Source organism: Pteronotus mesoamericanus, unplaced genomic scaffold, assembly GCF_021234165.1.
Source record: "Pteronotus mesoamericanus isolate MK-2021 breed Mesoamerican mustached bat unplaced genomic scaffold, CSHL_Meso_final contig_433, whole genome shotgun sequence".
NCBI classification, from domain to species: Eukaryota; Metazoa; Chordata; class Mammalia; order Chiroptera; family Mormoopidae; genus Pteronotus; species Pteronotus mesoamericanus.
The window spans coordinates 226,894-246,029 of record NW_026555163.1 but is presented as its reverse complement, the minus strand read 5'-3'; the positions used below and the strand labels follow the sequence as shown (position 1 = coordinate 246,029).

At 41.3% G+C, this 19,136-nt stretch overlaps 1 protein-coding gene across 4 annotated transcripts; it reads right to left on the bottom strand.

The window, feature by feature from the left end:
* Positions 1 to 6,011: 6,011 nt before the first annotated feature.
* GJB6 (gap junction protein beta 6) lies at positions 6,012 to 18,454 on the bottom strand. Of its 4 annotated transcripts, none has more exons than XM_054577446.1 (3): positions 18,352 to 18,454; positions 10,801 to 11,267; positions 6,012 to 6,306 (listed from the first exon to the last, which is right to left on the bottom strand). In XM_054577446.1, the coding sequence occupies exons 2-3, from the start codon at positions 11,250 to 11,252 to the stop codon at positions 6,255 to 6,257; spliced, it is 504 nt and encodes a 167-aa protein (XP_054433421.1). In that variant the 5' UTR covers positions 11,253 to 11,267; positions 18,352 to 18,454; the 3' UTR covers positions 6,012 to 6,254. The 4 variants fall into 4 exon arrangements, with proteins under 4 accessions (XP_054433421.1, XP_054433418.1, XP_054433417.1 ...); XM_054577443.1 differs by lacking the exons at positions 6,012 to 6,306; positions 18,352 to 18,454 and adding exons at positions 12,649 to 12,826; positions 15,882 to 15,963 and having other exon boundaries at positions 9,777 to 11,267; XM_054577442.1 differs by lacking the exon at positions 6,012 to 6,306 and having other exon boundaries at positions 9,777 to 11,267.
* Positions 18,455 to 19,136: the final 682 nt, after the last annotated feature.

Sequence of the window (19,136 nt, the reverse complement as noted above, 5' to 3'; positions counted from 1 at the left end):
AATTAAACTTGTGAAAACTAAAGTAAACAAACAAACAAACAAAAAAACTTGAAAGCAGCCAGAGGAAAACAGGAAAAAGCCTTCTCTTTAGAGAAAAGCAATTCAAAATTATAGAGAATTTCTTATCAGAAATCATGGATGCCAGAGAAGTAACAATATTTTTTAAGTTATCATAAAATTCTGTTCCCAATAATAGCATCTTTCACAAATGAAGAAATCAAAGTATTTCCAAATGAAGGACTACTTAGAAAATTTGTTGCCAAGAGACCTATCATTTAAAAATGGCTAAAGGAAGTTCTCCACACAGAAAAAAAAAATGATTAGAAAAGGGATTTTAGAAGGAAAGAAGGAAGGGAGGGAGGGAGGGAAGAAGGAAGGAAGGACATGGTAAGTGAAAATATGGGTAAATATAGGCTTGTCTCCTCTTCTGGAATTTTCTAACTTATATTTGACAGTTGAAACAAAAATAACATTGCCTGATATGGTTCTAAATGTATATATCAACAGAAGAAATATCTAAGACAATTCTAAACAGAGGAGGGTAAAGAGATGGAAAAGGCAGTAAAGTTTCTATATTTCACTCAAACTGGTAAAGTGACAATATTAGCAGAGTATGATAAGTTGTGTATATATAATGTAATATCTGGAGCAAACGCTAAAAAAGTTTACAAAGATATACACAAAACACTAAATAAATAAAAAAGTACTCTAAAAAACAATTAGGCAAACCATAAGAAGTCAGAAAAAAGAAAAACAGATAAAAAAAGACACAAACAGAAAACAAAAAATAAAATGGCACACCAAACCTTAAACTATCAACATTACATTCAGTGTAAATGGTCTAAATACACCCAACTAAATAAATGATCTACACAATGGATTAAAAAACATGACCCAAATATATACTGTCTACAAGAAATTCACTTCAAATATAATTACATAGACATATTGTAAGTAAAAGGATAAAAAATGCTGTATCATGCAAACGTTAATCAAAGGAAAGCAGTAATAGCTATATTGATATCAGATAGAGTAGATTTTATAGCAAGGAAAATCGCCAGACAGAGAAGGACATCATATAATTATGAAAAGGAGACATAGCAATCTAAAATGTGTGTGCACTAAATAACAGAACTGAAAAATATGTGATGCAAAAACTGATAGAACTGAAAGGAGAAATAGACATATCCACAATTGTAGTTGTATGTTTTAACACCTCTTGCTCAACAATGGATTAAACAACTATACAGAAAATCAGCAATGACACAGACAAAGTCAGCAACCCCATCAACCAACAGAACCTAACTGAAATTTATAGAACACTTCGCCTGACAATAACAGACTATATGTTCTTTTCGCGTGCCCACGGAACATACACTAAGATAGACCATATTCTGGGTTATTTAAAAAATGTACTCTGGATTCCTTTTAATCAGGTAGGGTAAGATATGCAGACAAGAACATGACTTTCATGAAGGAAGAAGTTTTTACCCACAATCCTCTACTAGGGGTGTCCAACCTGCAGTCCAGGATGATTGTGAATGCAGCCCAACATAAAATCATAAATTTACTTAAAACATGAGATTTTTTTTGTAATTACTTGTTGCAATGTATTTAATGTGTGGCCCAAGACAGCTCTTCTTCCATTGTGGCACAGAGATGTCAAAAGGTTAGACACCCCTGCTTAAAGGAGGTACAGCATGCTAGGTAGGGCCACACAGGAAAGTGCCAGGGTCAGTCAGGAGGCAGAGGGAGTGAGAAGAAAATGTGTCCCAAACTCTTTATTGCTTTATTGTTGTATCTGGGAAAGGCAAGGCAAGAAAAGGTAAACAGGTTTAGCATTGGCTAGTTTGAAACATTTCAGCAAGTTGTCCAGTACCTGGCCCTGGGGTGGTTAAGGCAGGTGGATAGTAGCCAAGAATGTGAGAGCCCATGAGATCCTGATAAATAAGTGGTTGGGGTGTGGGCTTTGGATAGTTGTGCACATGAAAGGTGCAATCAGAGGTCAGTCTGTTTGCTATCTCCAGGAATTGGCCACAGGATGGGCAGTCCTCCCAGGGCTAACACAGATGTTAACACAACAGAATAAAAAGATATGTTTGATACATTCATGGGCCACAAGAATACCTCAACACGTTTAAAATAGTTAAAATAGTAAACAGTGTGTTCTCTGATCACAGTGGAATCAAAGGAGAAATCAATAAAAGAAAAATAACAGGAAAATCTCCAAACACTTGGAAACTAAAACATACCTCTAAACAAACTGTTAGATTGAATGAAAGTAAAAAATGCAGCTTATCAAAATTTGTTGGACACAGCTAAAAGAGTGCTGATATGGAGATATATAGCATTGAATGTATACATTAGAAAAAAGGAAAAGACACAAATCAATAATCTAAGTTTCCATTCAAGAATTTAGAAAAAAAAGTGCAAAGTAAACCCAAAGAAAACAGAAGGAAGAACATAATAATGGTAAGACAGAAATTAAGTTGAAAACAGAAAAAGAATAGCAGAAATTGATGAAACAAGAACTGGTTTGCTGAAGCGATCAATAAAATGGATGAAACTCTAGAAAGACTGACAAAGGCAAAAAAGAGAGAAGACACAAATTATCAATATCAGGAATCAAACAGGGGCTATCACTACAGACTCTGCAGACATCCAAAGGACAATAAGGAAATACTACCAACAATTCTATACTTATAAAGTTTGCAATTTAGATGAAATGGATCACTTCCTCAAGAAATACAAGCTACTGTAACTCACCCAATATGAAATACGAGGGGGGACCTAAAAAACGCCTGTTATTGTCTTCTGGAGAGTGGGCCTGTTTTATTACAGCCTTTTCACACTAGGTGAGTATTCTAGGAACCCATCTGTTTTCAGTGTACCAGCTGGCATTCAGCTGTATTCAGCTTCAGTGAATTTTTTTTGAAGACTCTTCCAACGTGTTTGCCCATTTCATGACGGGTGATTTACAGTACATCTGCCCATACCATGGTGAGTGTCCAACAGTTTTTGACCAAAAATGACATGACCCCCACACCACTCTCTCTCTATTCACCCAACCTTGCCCCACGGTGACCGTTTTTTGTTTCCACAGATGGAACAAGGTCCTCAAAGGGAAATGTTTTGCCAATGTGTTAGAGGTGAAATGAAAAATGGCAGAAACAGTAAAAGGCATCAAAATTGACAGGTTCAAAAACTGTTTTGAGCAGGGGAAAAAGAAACATCTCCATAGGTGTGTTGCATCAAATGGAGAGTACTTTGAAGGTGACTGAAGTTTAAACATGTAAGAATAAATACACAATTTTTTACAAATAAATTCTGTTTTTTGGTCCCCCTACTCATAGATAATTTGAATAGCTTTAGAACTATTATGGACATTGAATATGTAAAAAAGAAATTCTCAAGAAACATGTAGGCCCAGATAGTTTCACTGGGGAATTCTATCAAATGTTTAAAGGACTACCATCTATTCCACGTGATCTGTTTTAGAAAATACAAAACAAACAAACAACACACTCATAGATACAAAGAACAAAGATACTCTGGTAACCACTATTCCATATTTCATATTGGAAGGGGGATGGGGACAAATGAAGAGGGTGAAGGTGGTAAAATGTAGGGTGACAGAAGACTAGACTTTGGGTGGTGAGTGCACGGTAAACTATAGAGATGCTCCATTATAAGGCTGTATATCTGAAATTTATATTATGTTATTTACCAGTGTTATCCCAATAAATTTAATTTAAAAAATAAAATAGAGGAGATGAGGACACTTCCCAATTCATTTTGTGATACTGGTATTACCCTGATACCCAAACCAGACTAAGACAAGAAAGGAAAACTATAGATCAATATCCCCTGTGAATGTAGATGTAAGAATTCTTAATAAAATATTAACAAGTGGAATTCAGTAATATATAAAAAGAAATATATGTTGTGACCATGTTTATTCCAGGAATGCAAGCTGGTGTCACATTTGAAAACCAGTCAGTGTGATCCACCATATTAATGGGCTAAAGAAAAGAAGTCACACAATCGTATGATTTAATGTAAAAAATTTTTTCCATAAAATTCAACACCCATGCATGACAAAACTCTCAGAAAAACAGGAATAGAAAATTTCCTCAACTTGATAAAGAGCATATACAAAAAAACCGTGTTTAGCATTACACTTAATGGTGAAAGACGTGAATTCTTTCCCCTTAAGTTGGAAATGATCAAGATTTCTGCTTTTACCATTTTTATTACATTACCATTATTACCACTTTATTTAGTGCTAGAAGTTCTAGCTAGCACAACGTGGCAAGAAAGGGAGATAAAAGACACATAGGTCACAAAGGAAGAGCTAAAACTATCTCTATTTGCAGATGATAGGATTATTGTGCGGAAAATCCCAAGGAATCTACAAAAAATCTAGAACTAATAAATGAGTTCAGCAAGATCACAGGACATGCAAATAAAGAAAATAACACTTATGTCTATACACTAGCAATAAATATGTGGACACTGTATTTTATTGAATTAAAATACAATACTATTTATAATCACTCAGAGAAAAGGAAATACTTAGAAGTAAATCTAGGGGATGGGGAAGAAGGACAATGGTGGAATGAAGGAGAAGGAACTAAACAAAGAAGATGTATGAATGACCCACAGACATGGCCCACAGAATGGGAATTGACTGTGGGAGAGGGGGGCAGGGATGGATGGATGGAGGAGGGCAAAGGGGGCAGTGGGCAAAGGACCTAGAACACAGGGACCATGGGGAAGAGTAGGGGGTCATTTTTCTGGTGATAGCATCTGGGCCCCACCCCCAACAGGTCCACATTTAGTAACGATCATACAAGGGGAGACCAAAAAAATCCCTGTAATTATCTTCTGGAGGGTGGGCCCCTTGTAGTACCAGCTTCCCTGGCTAGGTGAGTGTTCTAGAAACCCATCTGTATCTAACATGACTTAATAATAAACATGATTTAAGAATAAAATTAATTAAAAAAAGAAGTAAATCTAACAAAACTTTTATGATTTTTACTCTGCAAACTACACAGTGCTAATGAAAGAAATCAATGAAGGTATGAATACGTAGACATACTGTGTGGATCGATAGGAAGGTCTGACATCATAAAGATGTCAATTCTCCACAAATTGATATACAGGTTTAATGCTACTTCTATTAAAAAAAATCAAGATTTTTTGTAGACATAGACAAGATTATTCTAAATTTATATGGAGAGGCAAAGGAACTAGAATAGCTAAAACAATATTGAAAAAGAATACAGAGGGAAGAATCACTCTAGCAGATTTCAAGACTTACATAGTACATTAATCAAGGCTATTTGGTATTGGTGGATGAATAGACACACAGATCAATGGAATGGAACAGAGAACATGGAAATGGCCCCACACAAATGTGCCCAGTTGATTTTTGACAAAGGTGCAAAAGCAATTCGCTGGAGGAAAGAGCATTTTTATCAAATGGTGCTAGACATCCAGGCCAAATAAATAAATAAACCTCAAAAGTCTCAGGCCTTTTACAAAAATTAACACAAAATAGACTACAGACTTAAGTGTAAAGTATAAAACCACACAGCTTTTAGGGAAAAATATAGGAGAAAGTTTTCAGGACATAGGTCTAGGCAAAGAATTCTTAAACTTGATACCAAAACCATAATTCATGAAAGAAAAAAAATGAAAAATTGAACTTTATTAAAGTGAAAAACTATTGCTCTGCAGAGTACCCTGTTAAAAAGATGAAAAGCTACAGATTAGAAAAAAATATTAATAAACCACACACTCTGTCCAAGGACTAGTATCTAGAATATATAAAGAACTCTCAAACCCATCCCATTAGAAAAAAAGAGAAAAAAACAAGAAGAGGATATAGAGATGGCAAATAAGCATATGAAAACATAATGATGTTCAACTTCATTAACCATTAGGAAAATACAAATTAAAAATATATAGCAAAACAGCTAAAATAAAGATTAGTGATGATACCCAGTACTAGCAAGGATGAGGAAAAAGTGGGTCCCTCAGACATGCTGGTGAGACTTTGGGGGAGATCCCAAAAACCAGAATTTACTTATAAAAAATTGTGTGTTTATTCTTATGTGTTTAAACTTCAGTCACCTTCAAAGTACTCTCCATTTGATGCAATACACCTATTGAGATGTTTTTCCCCTGCTCAAAACAGTTTTTGAACACATTGATTTTGATGCCTGTTGGTGCTTCTGCCATTTGTTGTTTCACCTCTTCCACATCGGCAAAATATTTCCCTTTGAGGACTTTTTTTTCCATCTGGGGAAACAAAAAACAGTCTCTTAGGGTGAGACTGGGTGAACAGGAAGAGTGGGGTGTGGGGGTCATGTCATTTTTGGTCAAAAACTGCTGAACACTCAGTGTGGTATTGCCAGGTGCGCTTGTAAATCACCCGTCATGAAATGGAAAACGCTTTGGAAGAATCTTCAACAACAAAAAAAAATTCACTGAAGCTGAACACAGCCTCTCACAACAACGTCAACTGGTACACTGATACAGATGGGTTTCTAGAACACTCACCTAGCCGGGGAAGCTGGTATTACAAGGGGCCCACCCTTCAGAAGATAATTACAGGGGTTTTTTGGTCTCCCCTTGTATGATCGTTACTAAATGTGGACCTGTTGGGGGTGGGGCCCAGATACTATCACCAGAAAAATGACCCCCTACTCTTCCCCATGGTCCCTGTGTTCTAGGTCTTTTGCCCACTGCCCTTAAAGATTACGGCTTTCGATGGCAGAGTTTGGCGAAAAGGAATGAAACTATTTACTGAAAAGTTATGCAGGTTTTGCTTAATGGCCAAATGCTGCTGTTAAATCTCAAAATCCCTTTAAAACACCCACGAACATACACAGTCCTGCCTTTGAAGCCCCCTTTGCCCAGTTGGGCCAGTCAGGCCAGTCAAGGGTACCATCCATTGGAAGAAAAAAACAGAAGTCTGGAGTTAGGCTATGCAGGTTTCTTGCTGTTCCCAGCACCATCGCTGTGTTGCCGTGATCTCCAGTTCTTAATTCAGGACAACATGGCACCTTCTCATGACCCACTAGCAAGAGTCCTTTCTCCCCTTTCCTTCTCGCTTGGTCTTTGAATTGTTCCCTCATGGTGGGGAGCAAACCATCCCCGAGCTCTCATGCACAGGCACTGTAACCAGGGGAGCTGCTCTGTATGGCTGCTACATCTTGCTTTCCTGCTTCCTAAGCCACGTAGTCAGGGGAGCACCCACTCCACTCCCAAAACTGTGTGGTCAAAAGCCTATAGCATGGCTGCTGTGCCTGAGTCCAAATCCTGGCGGGAATCCTCCCCCACAACCTCATCTCTGACTCCTTTGGCAGGTGGTGCAACCAGGGGAGCTGCCTTCCCAGTTACATCTTGGGTTAAATTTATGCAAACCTTCCAGGTTAGCCTTGTTGATATGCAAAATAACCATCTTTTCATGTGAGGTTTGAAGCTATCCTGCTTGTTATTGACATGTAAAGTAATTCTAAATGGCCCTGCTCCCTGTCTCCCTCGCCCATAGCAGCCCGCATTGGGGGTGGTGAGAATATCCTGTATTTTTCTTGGACACCCCAAGTTCTGGACCCCATTACAAATCTGTTCAGGGGGGCTCATATTTTTTGTGTAAGCCCCAAACTGGAAACAGTGTCATGTCCTTCAATGGGTGAATGGTTAAACGAATGGTGGCACATCCATATCATGGAATATTACTCAGGAATAAAAAGAAACAAGCCTTGGTGCATACAATGACCTAATGAACCCCCAGAGAATTATGTTGAGGGGAAAATGTCCAATCCATAAAATGACAGAAGTGACGAACAGATCAGTTGTTGCCAGGAGTTGAGGAGGTATGTGGTGGGTGAGGATGGGTTAGGAAGGAATGGCTAAGAGGGAAAAGGGCAACATTAGTGGTTCTTATGATGATAGCATGTTCAGTATCTTGACTATATCAATGTCAATAGCCTGATTGAGATCTTGTACAATCATTTTACAAGATGTTACCATCAGGGGAAACTGTGCAAAGAGCCCATGGGACCTCTGTATTGTTTCTTACACCTACGTGTGTATCTATACTTATCTCAAGATAAGTTTAATTTTTTAAAAGAAGAGCATTTACAGGACAATTGGGGAATTATGAACACTGACCAAATATTTTTTTTAGTGGGATGGTAACGTTGTGTTTTAGTTTCAAAAGGTTAGTCTATACCCTTGGAAGACCCATACTGAAATATTTACAGATGAAATGCCTGGAATTTGCTTTTAGATAATCCAGACTGGGGAATGGGAAGGTGACGGGGGGAAAGTGAGTAAGCGTAAAGAGATGCTTGTTGGGGCTGAATAACATGTGTTGGGTTTCTCAACATTACACATTATGTGTGTTATCAAGCGCAGAGCTGCGGGAGTTGGTGTGATAGGGTAGTTAAGCCACTGACATTGAGGCAGTTGGACCTGGTTTGAATCTTGGCTCTGCTACTTATTAGCTATGGAACCTTGGGCAGGTTACCTAACTGCTCTGAGCCTCAGTGTTCTCATCTGTAAAGTGGGGTTAATATCTCATAAGGAAGAATGTTGGGTGAGGAAAGGGAAAATCTTCAGCTCAAGGGACTGAGAGGGAGAGAAGCCAGTGCAGAAGCCCAGGGTGGAGGTGGAGATCCAAGTTAGGTTGGGCAGTGTCTTAGAATCTAGATTAAGATTTCAAAGAGTTTTAAAACTATGACAACTGAGAAGAAGCCATTAGGTTTGTGCTCAGAGCATCACGGTGCTGGTAATGGCTTGGTTTCAGGGAGGAGTGTGTGAGAAGCAGGTGGAGAGAGTGCTGGCATCACATGTGGCCATACTTTCAGACCCTGAAAGGATGGTGCAGAGGGAGCTCCAGAGGGAAGGTGCATTTAGGGAGCTTAAAGAGCGGAAAGGAAGGACTAGCGATGCTGTCATGAGGGGACCAGGAGCCCCAAGAGCATGGTGGAAAGGAAGTCTCTTTTCTATTCAAATTGGGGGTGCTACCAAAGCTATTTTATCTGCCCTGCTACTTTCCTCCTTCCTGTTCATGGGCTTCATCTGACATCCATTCAAACAGCTATTTAAAAAGAAAAAGCATTATAAGATAATAAGGAATGACCAGTGCTGACTAGATTTTTAGTGTGATAGAATCATGGGACTGTTTCAAGTCCTCATGTATATTCATTATTCATTAGGTGTCCCTATGCAGAGTGTATGCTAACTATGTCAGTTGCATCAGTGTGTTTATTACTATTACTCCAGAGTGACCAGTCTGGGACTGATTCACCAACACCCACACTAACGGCATCTGTGTTCAACCTGGAAATTCCTAGGGAGGAACATTTCCGCATCTATGGGGGTGAAGCTGTGGGTGTTTTTCTCAGCCACCATGGACTGAAGGACTCAGGTAATGAGTCCTTTGACGTAAGCTTTGTTAGAGAGCTGCTGAACACCTGAAAATTTCCCCAATCTCCTCCTATCCAGGTTGCACTGACCCAGAGGACATCCTCCATATGCTAAAGCAGCAAATTCCTCTCTGAGTGGAGGACTGAGTGGACTGCTGAACTTGGCCTCTGCTCATTCGATGAGAGGAGGCAAGAGTTTCTGATGAACTTAGGGGCAACTCTACCCACAGAACCACAGCTGCCCCAGCAAGAGTACCCCAACCCACTCATCATGCCACTGGGAATGACACCATGGCAGCCCAAAAGAAACAGAAACCCAGAATGCATAGGAGGACTTAAGCAGTGGGGCTCATCTTTATTGAGGGGAGCTCACAACTACTGTAAGTGGACTAGTTTTTAAAAGTTTCCCATTTCCATACAGCTCTTTCTACATTCAGAAAGCCATAAAAACATATTGTACAATGAACACTTTCTACCTGAAGAGCATCATGACAGTTCATAAACTTGTCAATAGATGATGCAAAACACTATTTACAACAAGATACGGTAAGTTCAAAGTTTAGATTCTGATGATATAATTCTAAAACAAAAATTTTATGTTTTTCCAGGTAAGGAAGACCGGTCATTATAAAAATATATAAATTCAAAGTCAGAACTAAAACATTCAATCCTATAAAAATATCTTTTACTAATAAAAGTTTCAATTTCTAAATAACATTCTTTATCAACAACAGTTACAGTCTTAAATTCTCAAGAAATACCCACTATGTCAGATGGTCCATTTAAAACAGACATGTGAAAGGAATTTCAAGGCACAGTTGTCAACCTGTCTTAGTTTTCAGAGATGGACCACATATGTGATCATGTTGCATATTAATGGCACAATTATTCTATAAGATATTAACTCCAGTATTTATATATTGTGAAAGCCATTTATAAAGACAAAATCTCTAGCCTAGAGAGAGGGTCCTTGGGAGAGATACCAGTTTTGTTAGGAACTGGCTACATTGCACTTTGAGGTGTCTAACTTGGAAAACCAGTAGTTATATTTTGACCACTATCTGAAATCAGCTCATTCATCTCATTTTGCTTACTCTCTTTTAGGGCATGATTGGGGTGGTTTCTTTGTGTCTGGGCTCTTTTTGATCTCCTGAAACACACTTTCAGCAGCAGGTAGCACAACTCGGCCACATTGAGCAGCATGCAAATTACTGAGGCAGAGATCATAAAAATAGTGAACACAGTTTTCTCCGTAGGTCTAGAGATAAAACAGTCCACGAGGTTGGGGCAAGGATCAATCCCACATTTCAACACCCAGGGCAGGTGGTACCCATTGTACAGGAAGTAAAACACATACATAAAGGAGGCTTCAAAGATGATTCGAAAGAAGATGCTACTGGTGTAAGTCCACCACAGGGCTCCCTCGATCCGAACCTTCTGCTTCTTAATGTCTTCCAAATCTTTGAATTCATTTCTCTTCTCTCCTCGTCTGAATTTGCGGGCAGCCTCATGTCGGTAGTAGGCAACATGCATGGCCACAAGCAGAGCAGGGGTGGAGACAAAGATGAGTTGCAGGGCCCACAGTCGGATGTGAGACACTGGGAAAAAGTGGTCATAGCACACATTTTTGCACCCAGGCTGCAGAGTGTTGCAGACAAAGTCTTCCTGTTCATCTCCCCACACTTCCTGAGCGGCCACCACAAGGATCATGACACGAAAGATGAAGATGACAGTGATCCACACCTTCCCAATGCTGGTGGAGTGTTTGTTCACACCCCCGATGAAAGTGTGCAAGGTACCCCAATCCATTGTGTTGGTTTATTCCTAAACAGACAAAGATCAGCAAAGGGAAATTAATGGAAATTTCCTTTGAATTTTATACAACAGTAATTATATCACAAACTGGAGCAAATTTTGCTTAGTGCTTGTAGGAGATTTTTCTGGTAAGGTATGCCCAATCTAAAGACATTCAAAGGTTTTTTACCATAGATAACTTTTGGGGGGATTTAAGATCATCTTCATTCAACTAAATTCAGATTATACAATAGGTCCCTGTTTGACATGAATGCAGGAATTCAGGTAATTCAAATTCCTACCATAGTTCCTGTTAAATCGCTGTGTATATGCATATCACATTAGTTTCTCTTTGCTCAGAGATCACAGAGGGTCCACAGAAGGTTTTAGTGATTAGATGGTTTATCCAAGAAAAAAAAATTATTCATCAGAATGAAATGATCTTGTTTACCTGGCAGACTAAGAAGGAAAAGTAAGAAACCAAATACTTACTGGTTTACTTTGCAATAGATATTTATATCTATTTCTATCTTGAGTAACATTATTTGCTGTCACCATGGGCTCTTAGGAAACCTAACACCATACCTATGGAAAGATCCTCTTCCAAAAGAGGATCATAGCTTTCACATGTTCTCCCTTGTAACCAGGCCAGTGATGGCCTTCCCTTCCAGCAGATACCAATGCAGAGCAGTTGCAATGAAGGACCCACACTACTGCAATGTGGAGCCTTGTTCCCTCTCAGCCCCCTGATTTAACATCCTGGGAGAAAATGACTTCTTGATGTCCACAGAAACTTTTGCTACAATTCAAACAGATGCCTTCTACATTGCCACACAAGACTAAAAAGTTGGTCAGCAATCTCCTTTAAAAAAAATGATGAATAATGAACACTGAGATTCTTCTGAAAGTGAAAGGCCCTCTCCTGAAAAGAATCAGCGCATACAATATTTCACACCCTTTTAGGGGAAGAGGGAGTCAACAAAGTCCTTGTGTCAACTCATCTTAGACTGTCTTGAATGCACGTGGAGTACACTGCAGTCGGGCTGCTTCCCAGGCTGACCCCCTCTCCTGCCAAGAGTTTTCTGACAGTCACCATGATGGTGGCAATGGCACAGGCATAGTATATCTGAGTGTCAAAACGATGTTTCAGATGTCTCATGGCATCAGTAAGTTAGCTGTCTTTCCACAGTTCATTTAATAACTATATCCTAACATTTTACTTAAGGAGTATTTGTATTCCTTAGAAGACATAGCCTTACAGGCAGGATATTTATGCCATACAACAGATTCCTAAATGAAACTCAAGTTTAGGCGAGAAGAGGAGATTAGCACGCCCACTCCTTAGGAGCCTATGTCTGAAGTGTTTTGTTCGTTCATGTCACGTCAAGAAAGATACTGGCAGGCTGATGACCTGCCAGAGAGTGGCCAGGGGGCAGAGCCTGGAAGGACTCTTGGCAGGAGGGGATGCTGAGGGCGCTGGAGCAGTTCAGCTGGAGAACAGCTTGGAGGCACATGGCAGCAGGGGGACTGTTGGACTCAGAATTGGATCCACGGACAGCCAGGCTCTTTTTTTTCTTTTTCAATTACAGCTGAAATTCAATATTATTTTATATTAGTTTAAGGTATACAGCATAGTGGTTAGACATTTATATAATTTAATAAGTGATCCCCCTGTTGGGTCTAGTACTCACCTGGCACCATACATAGTTATTACAAATTATTGACTATATTTTCTTTTCTGTTCTATACTTTACATCCTCATGACTTGTTTATTTTGTAACTGAAAGTGTGTTACCTTTTAATCCCCTTCATCTATTTTGGCTGCCCCTCAACCTCTCTCCACTCTGGAAACCACCAGGCTGATCCCTGTATCTATGAATCCATTTCTGTTTTGTTTGTTTATTTTGTTCTGGAGATTCTACATGTAAGTAAAATCATATGGTACTTGTCTTCCTCTGTCTGACTTATTTCAGTTACCATAAATACCCTCTAGGTCCATCCATGTTGTTGCAAATGGTAAGATTTCATTTTTTATGGCTGAGTAATATTCTGTTGTAAATATATACCTCAACTTCTTTGTTTATTATTTGACAGATATGTCTGTCAATAGACATTTAGATTGCTTCCACATCTTGGCTCTTGTAAATTAAAACTAGAACTACCTTATGACCCAGCAATTCTGCTTCAAAGTATTTATTTGAAGAAATCCAATTCAAAAAGATATATGCACCCCTATGTTCATTGCAGTATTATTTACAAGAGCCAAGATATGGGTTGTCTTTTTTTAAAGAAAAAGCTGAGAAAAATGAAATAGGTACAACTCTTAGACATGAATTCTTCAAAGCTGTGGTTTCTCATCCTTAAAACATTGGCTCAGAGGCTCTCTCAGGGGTAATACAGTAGGCTCACTGAGGAGGAGTGGTCTCCATTTTTATAACTAAGCCCTCCCTTAACATACCACTTATCTCAAGACCTAAGAGACAGTCAATGTTCACATTAAACTAACCTTTGATTTAAAAGATTCATTTTAGACAATATGAATTGTACAATTAATGTTTAGTTTCCTATGAAATTCATTATAATATATTTTTCTACCCTGGAAGTCTTTCAAGATTTGGGGAGGTAGAAACATGTATCATGACCTTTCAACATATTTTACACTGGCAGTGCCCCCTCAGAGGCCAATACTGTTTATATTTAAAATGAGATGTTCTCTAATTAACCAGTAAACATTTCCTCTAGGCATTTGGTTAGTTAAGTGCCCAATCAGCAATTCTTTGATCTATCAAAGAAAGTACATTATCTCAAAACCTTCAAAGTGTACAGAATTTAAACTCCCCCACAAGTTTTTTTTTGTTGTTTTTTTTTAAGCTGTTTCTGCCTGAGTTCTCTATCACCTGCCTGAACAATGGCAAATCTGGTGTCACGTGTTACCTCTCCTACTGGGAAGTAAACTAATCAAGCTGCCTGAATAAGGCTAAACCAGGGACTGAGATCAGGAGGTCACAATTTCCCCACAAGAATATAGTCCTACTTTCTAGAAGCAGGATCCTTGACTTCTGCTCTTTGGGGCTCCTCCTTAAAAAACAGGAATAATAGTGACAGTAGTAGCTTTATTTCTTTTTTACTTCTCTGGGTCCCTAAATCACGTACCCTGAAGGTGTTCTCCCAAAGTAGCAAAGCTGAACAGAAAATAATGTATTCTATAATGCATACATATAGTAATATACATACATTATAATGCATATAGTTACCTTTAAAGGAAGGAAAAGAAATGAGATGCCCAGGTCACTACAGAAAATGAGTGATCAAGGAAATTGATTGGACGAAAACGAATCACCTGACTGTTAGTATCTTACTGCAGGGTCTACCATGGCCCTATCACCTATCATGGTAGAAATGACTGGAAAAGGAAGAGCTGTTTTCCAGGGTCTTATCACTCCCCTGCTCTCAGTGAATGTGCACTCAGTGTTTCTTAAAGCAAAGGCTTCCCTTTCCATTCTTTTGTTCAGTCCCCATCATTGCTGAGGGCTTCCCGAGAAGCCAGGCATCTGTCTCTCAAGTCACCCTCCCAGTGAGTGCTAAGATCAGGAGGAGAGCTCTTCGCACAGTGTTAAGAGGAGGGCTGGGGGGTTGGGGGTGGCCCTGACACAATGCTGTAGGCACAGGTAAGCCCTGCGGCCCCTGCACACTCTGCCCACTCCCAACGGGCTGTCAGAGAGCAGAAGATTCTGCAAGTTTGAAAGGAGGCCCTGGCTGCACTTGCCCACTCTGACCTGACCCTGGGTGGGTGAGGCTACCCTCCTGGGGGAGCAGAGGCACCCCAATGGCCCTCAGCCACCACCTAGGGTGAGCTGTCAAAAACAGTGTGGTTATAGGGCATTTGAAGGCTGAGTACTCTTTGAGAACTACTTTCCAAACTATCTAGACCCATTCGGGGACCCTTTGCCATTTGTATTAATGAACAAATACCGCTTCCCTTTTAGGCTTCAGGCAGGCAGGTTGCAGGGCAGCCATCAGGAGCAGCTTTTCCAGTAAAAAAGAAAATATTAACCCTCTCTCTATAAACCAGAGAGGTGTAACTGGCTCCTTTCTGGCTCTCTTTTAAGGAAAGAATACATATACTTAGCTTCTGTAGTCTTCAACATATTAGAATGTGGCCCCATTCAAATGTACAAAGGTACATTGTATTCATGCTTGTGGTATATCTAACTATCCACAGTGCATTCTTGGTAGTAAAGCTCCAGTCCCAAATATTTACCTCTAAAAACAAGTCAACCATTGACCTTACTTCTGATGATACACACAGTATTATGAAGATAGACTGTTCTTCTTTTACAATTCAAAGAATTTAAGTCTATCAGTATTCTGCTTCAGTAATGAAATTTCTTGATTGTTTTAAAATTTCTTATTTAAGAATTTAATCATAACTAGTTTGTTTAATAATGGCATTTTAGTTTCACTAATGACAGAACCAAAACTGAAGCCCTGAACATCAGCATCACCCCAGCACACACCAGCATGACCCCTTCAAAGTCAGTCAGTGAATGTTTGACAGGCTGAGAACAGAACACACTCCTCACAATTTGCATGTTAGTTTGGATAGTTGAGAAGTTTGAACTGATAAAGGCAGGGACGACACACCTGAGCCTGACTTCCCAGACTCCCAGCCTATTGGCCAGAGAACCAGGGCGAGGTTCCCTCTTCTGGGCACAGGCTTTCTCCTTCTACACCATGTGATTGCCTAGAAGCCAATGTGGCCCCATGATGACACGAATATAAACCTTTGTGCAGCTTCTGGATGTAGGTGTGGATGTTACCTGTTGAGGAAAAAATAGTAAGTGTGGCCATTTTCCTTTAACTAATTCCTCCCACGTGTCTACTGCATGACCTTTGTGGGTAGTTTTTCTTCATCCCCAGAACTGTTATGAGGAAAGTCTGGATACTGCCAGTTTCCTGATGCTCTGTAGTTTGAATCCACAATAAAATAAAAATAAAATCTTAATGTAGTTTCTTTTCCCTACCAAAATAATAATGATACTACCACCAACCTCAAACTTCAAATTCATTCCCTGAGCATTAAAAAAAAAGAAAAAAAGAAGAAGTAAAGGGCATTTGAGAAACTGGATATGCTCCCTTACCCCCAAATCAGTAATCTTAAAAACAAAAAACAAAACCCACAGAATCTCTCCTTTATCTAGAAGAATCTCTATCTTTTGTCTCTAGAAATCTCAAGCCATCCAGGAGACAAGCTGATAGATGGCTTTTAAGTTTAATGACTCAAAACCTCATCAACTGTCCTTTCAAAGTAATGGCCAGTGACAAAATGGATTTAGTATTTATATATTTCTTCAAAATTAATTCAATAAAATAAAAATGTTTTTCTTTTTTGGAGTCTAAATATAAAATAAACAGTTCCATAGAATTACATGTACTTCTTAATCCATTTAAGAATTCAGAGTTAAAAAATAATTTCTATTAATCAGTCTCTGTTTATTTGAATAAACCTGTGTCTTTTCCAAACATTTAGGTCTAACCAGAGTAAAATGACCCTGGGAATAAAAACAGAAAAGGCCACCTGGGGACCCACCCATTCTAATGGATCAAACAAATAAAACAAAAACCTTCACATACGATAATGTCACTGTGGGAGGGGCCATTCCCTCCTGAACTGAGAAGCTTGGGTAGAACGTTGTTGCTCCAGGACAAACCACTCATGGCTCCTGGGCTAATTGGACTGTGTCAGAGCTACACGGTGAGGATTTGCAAATTAGAATTTTCCTGTCACCCTGTTGAAATTGTTTAGTCAAACCTCCTGCAGTTCTTCTCCTCCCTAATGCTCTTATAATTCAGCAGAGGAAAAGTAAAAAAAAAAAGAGAGAGAGAGAGAACAAGACACTATTACACTGAGCAGATTTTGTTTTATAATAAAATCACCAGTGAGACAGGTGGGTTCATGAAGGTCTTCCAGGTTTTGGACAACACCCCAGATATGTCACAGGCTGGACTGTCGATATTCTGGCACCATAACTCCTCCTCCCCTCCTTGGCAGAGTTCAAACAACACCCCCAAGGTCTCAGCCAGATCCAGATCCAAACAACAGACAAAGCTCTCCACAGGGGCAGTTCTGAGCAGCATCCTGCATTTTAAGGAAGCTGCACTGGGCAGAACATTTTCTCCTAGGACACTAGTTAGATTCTGCTAGAACCGAGGCAAGAAAACACTTTTATGGCATCAAGGCCACTGAAAGAAGAGAACAACGGTGTATGGTTAAATTCAAGCAAGCACTAAATTTACAGCAAGGTTCTACCCAGGGGACAAGGAGGTTGCTGCTCCCGTGTCCCCGCAGTGGCTACTGGTCCCCAACTCTTCCAGGTCCAAAGCTGCATTCCAGCCACACTCACCTCACACTCGGTCCTGCTCTCCAAGAAGGGAGGCCAGCCCAGTCAAAAAGCATGCAATGGCGGGACTGACTGTTCTTCACCAGACAGGAAGTACCTTCTGGTGCTTCCACCTTTTAACTGAGATGTGTCACCAATGACAATTACTGTGGTCCAGTAATTGTCCCGTAATTGTATTATTGTCATCTGCGTTTCACAAGTTCCTCAGGCGCATATCACACAGCCATATGGGGCAGTTCTACCTGGGACTTGTGGACTGGCCCCAAGACTCCTGGCTTTCTGGGGCCCAGATCTGAGCGGGACTTTGTCAGTTACCCATAAATGCCGAAGACAAGCCCAAACGCAGCAAAGGAATTAGGGAAAGGGGCACCAGTCCCCAACCGGCCACTCAGACACGCGGTGTGATGCATTCATAAACCTGTTGTGCAGGTCAAGGGGGACCATCTGAGGTATAAGACAAACCAGTCTGTCCTGGTTCCTCCGGCACGCAGGGGACCCATGAGGATGCGGATCTGGGCTGATAAGGTCGCCCTGGGCAACCCGCTCTGACACCCACTCTGTGGCCACAGGGCCCGCATGGAGCGGTCACCAAGCAGGGCGTCTGGGAGAAGAGGGCAACAGGCTGCAGAGCCCGGTCTGGGCTTCTCGGGGGCGGGCGGGGGAGCTCTCCTCTGCGCAGAGGCTGCAATCACCCCGCACCCAGCCCTGCTTACCTCCTCGCAGTACTGTGGCGGCGCGGGTCCGGGCGCGGGTCCGGGCGCGGGGCTCCGGGCGCTTAGCAGCGCGCTCGCTGAGGCCGGGAGGGCCGGTGTCTGGAACCTGGAGTCGGCCGGGCCCCCACCTGCGGCTCTTTTTAACCGCGCCCAACCCCTCCTCTGCCCTGACGTTCCCCAGAGCGCGGAGAGGCGAGCGTGCGGTGGCCAGCGAGGGCCCGCCCCAGGGCGCGGGGCGCAGGACAGGCCTCTCTCGGCGGCGGGGCGGGGAGTGCAGGAACGGGGGTGAGATGCGCAGGGTTGGGGGGTGCAAAGGCCTGTGGGTCGCAGGGAATCCTGGACGGTTTGCGGGGTACACGGGGCCCAGGATGAACCCCTCCGTTTGGGAAGCCGAGTGCACGGGGAGGGCAAGGCAGGACTCTCGCCTTCCCCTCTGTCAGGGGCACAGGGGATGTAGGGTGGGTCCTCCCTAGGGGGCGCGGGGCAGCGTGCTGCCTGGCCTGGTCCCTGGCGTGGGGTGGCCTGAGTCACCTGCTAGGTGGCTGCTCACTCAGAACAGTGGTGCCCGGAGGAGAGGACCTGGGCGAGTGGGCCCGCCCCCCCATGGAGAGGCTAGCAACCCAAGACCCTTTAGGATCAGGATTAAGGGCCAGCTGTGTTTTGCCAGGACACTTTGTCCTTGTTTTCTGGACACTGCCACCTCTTGTAGATCGCTGGTATTCTTACAAGGCCCTCTCCGGGAGAGCAGCCTGGAGGCACAGTGACTAGTGTTTTCTATTAATTAA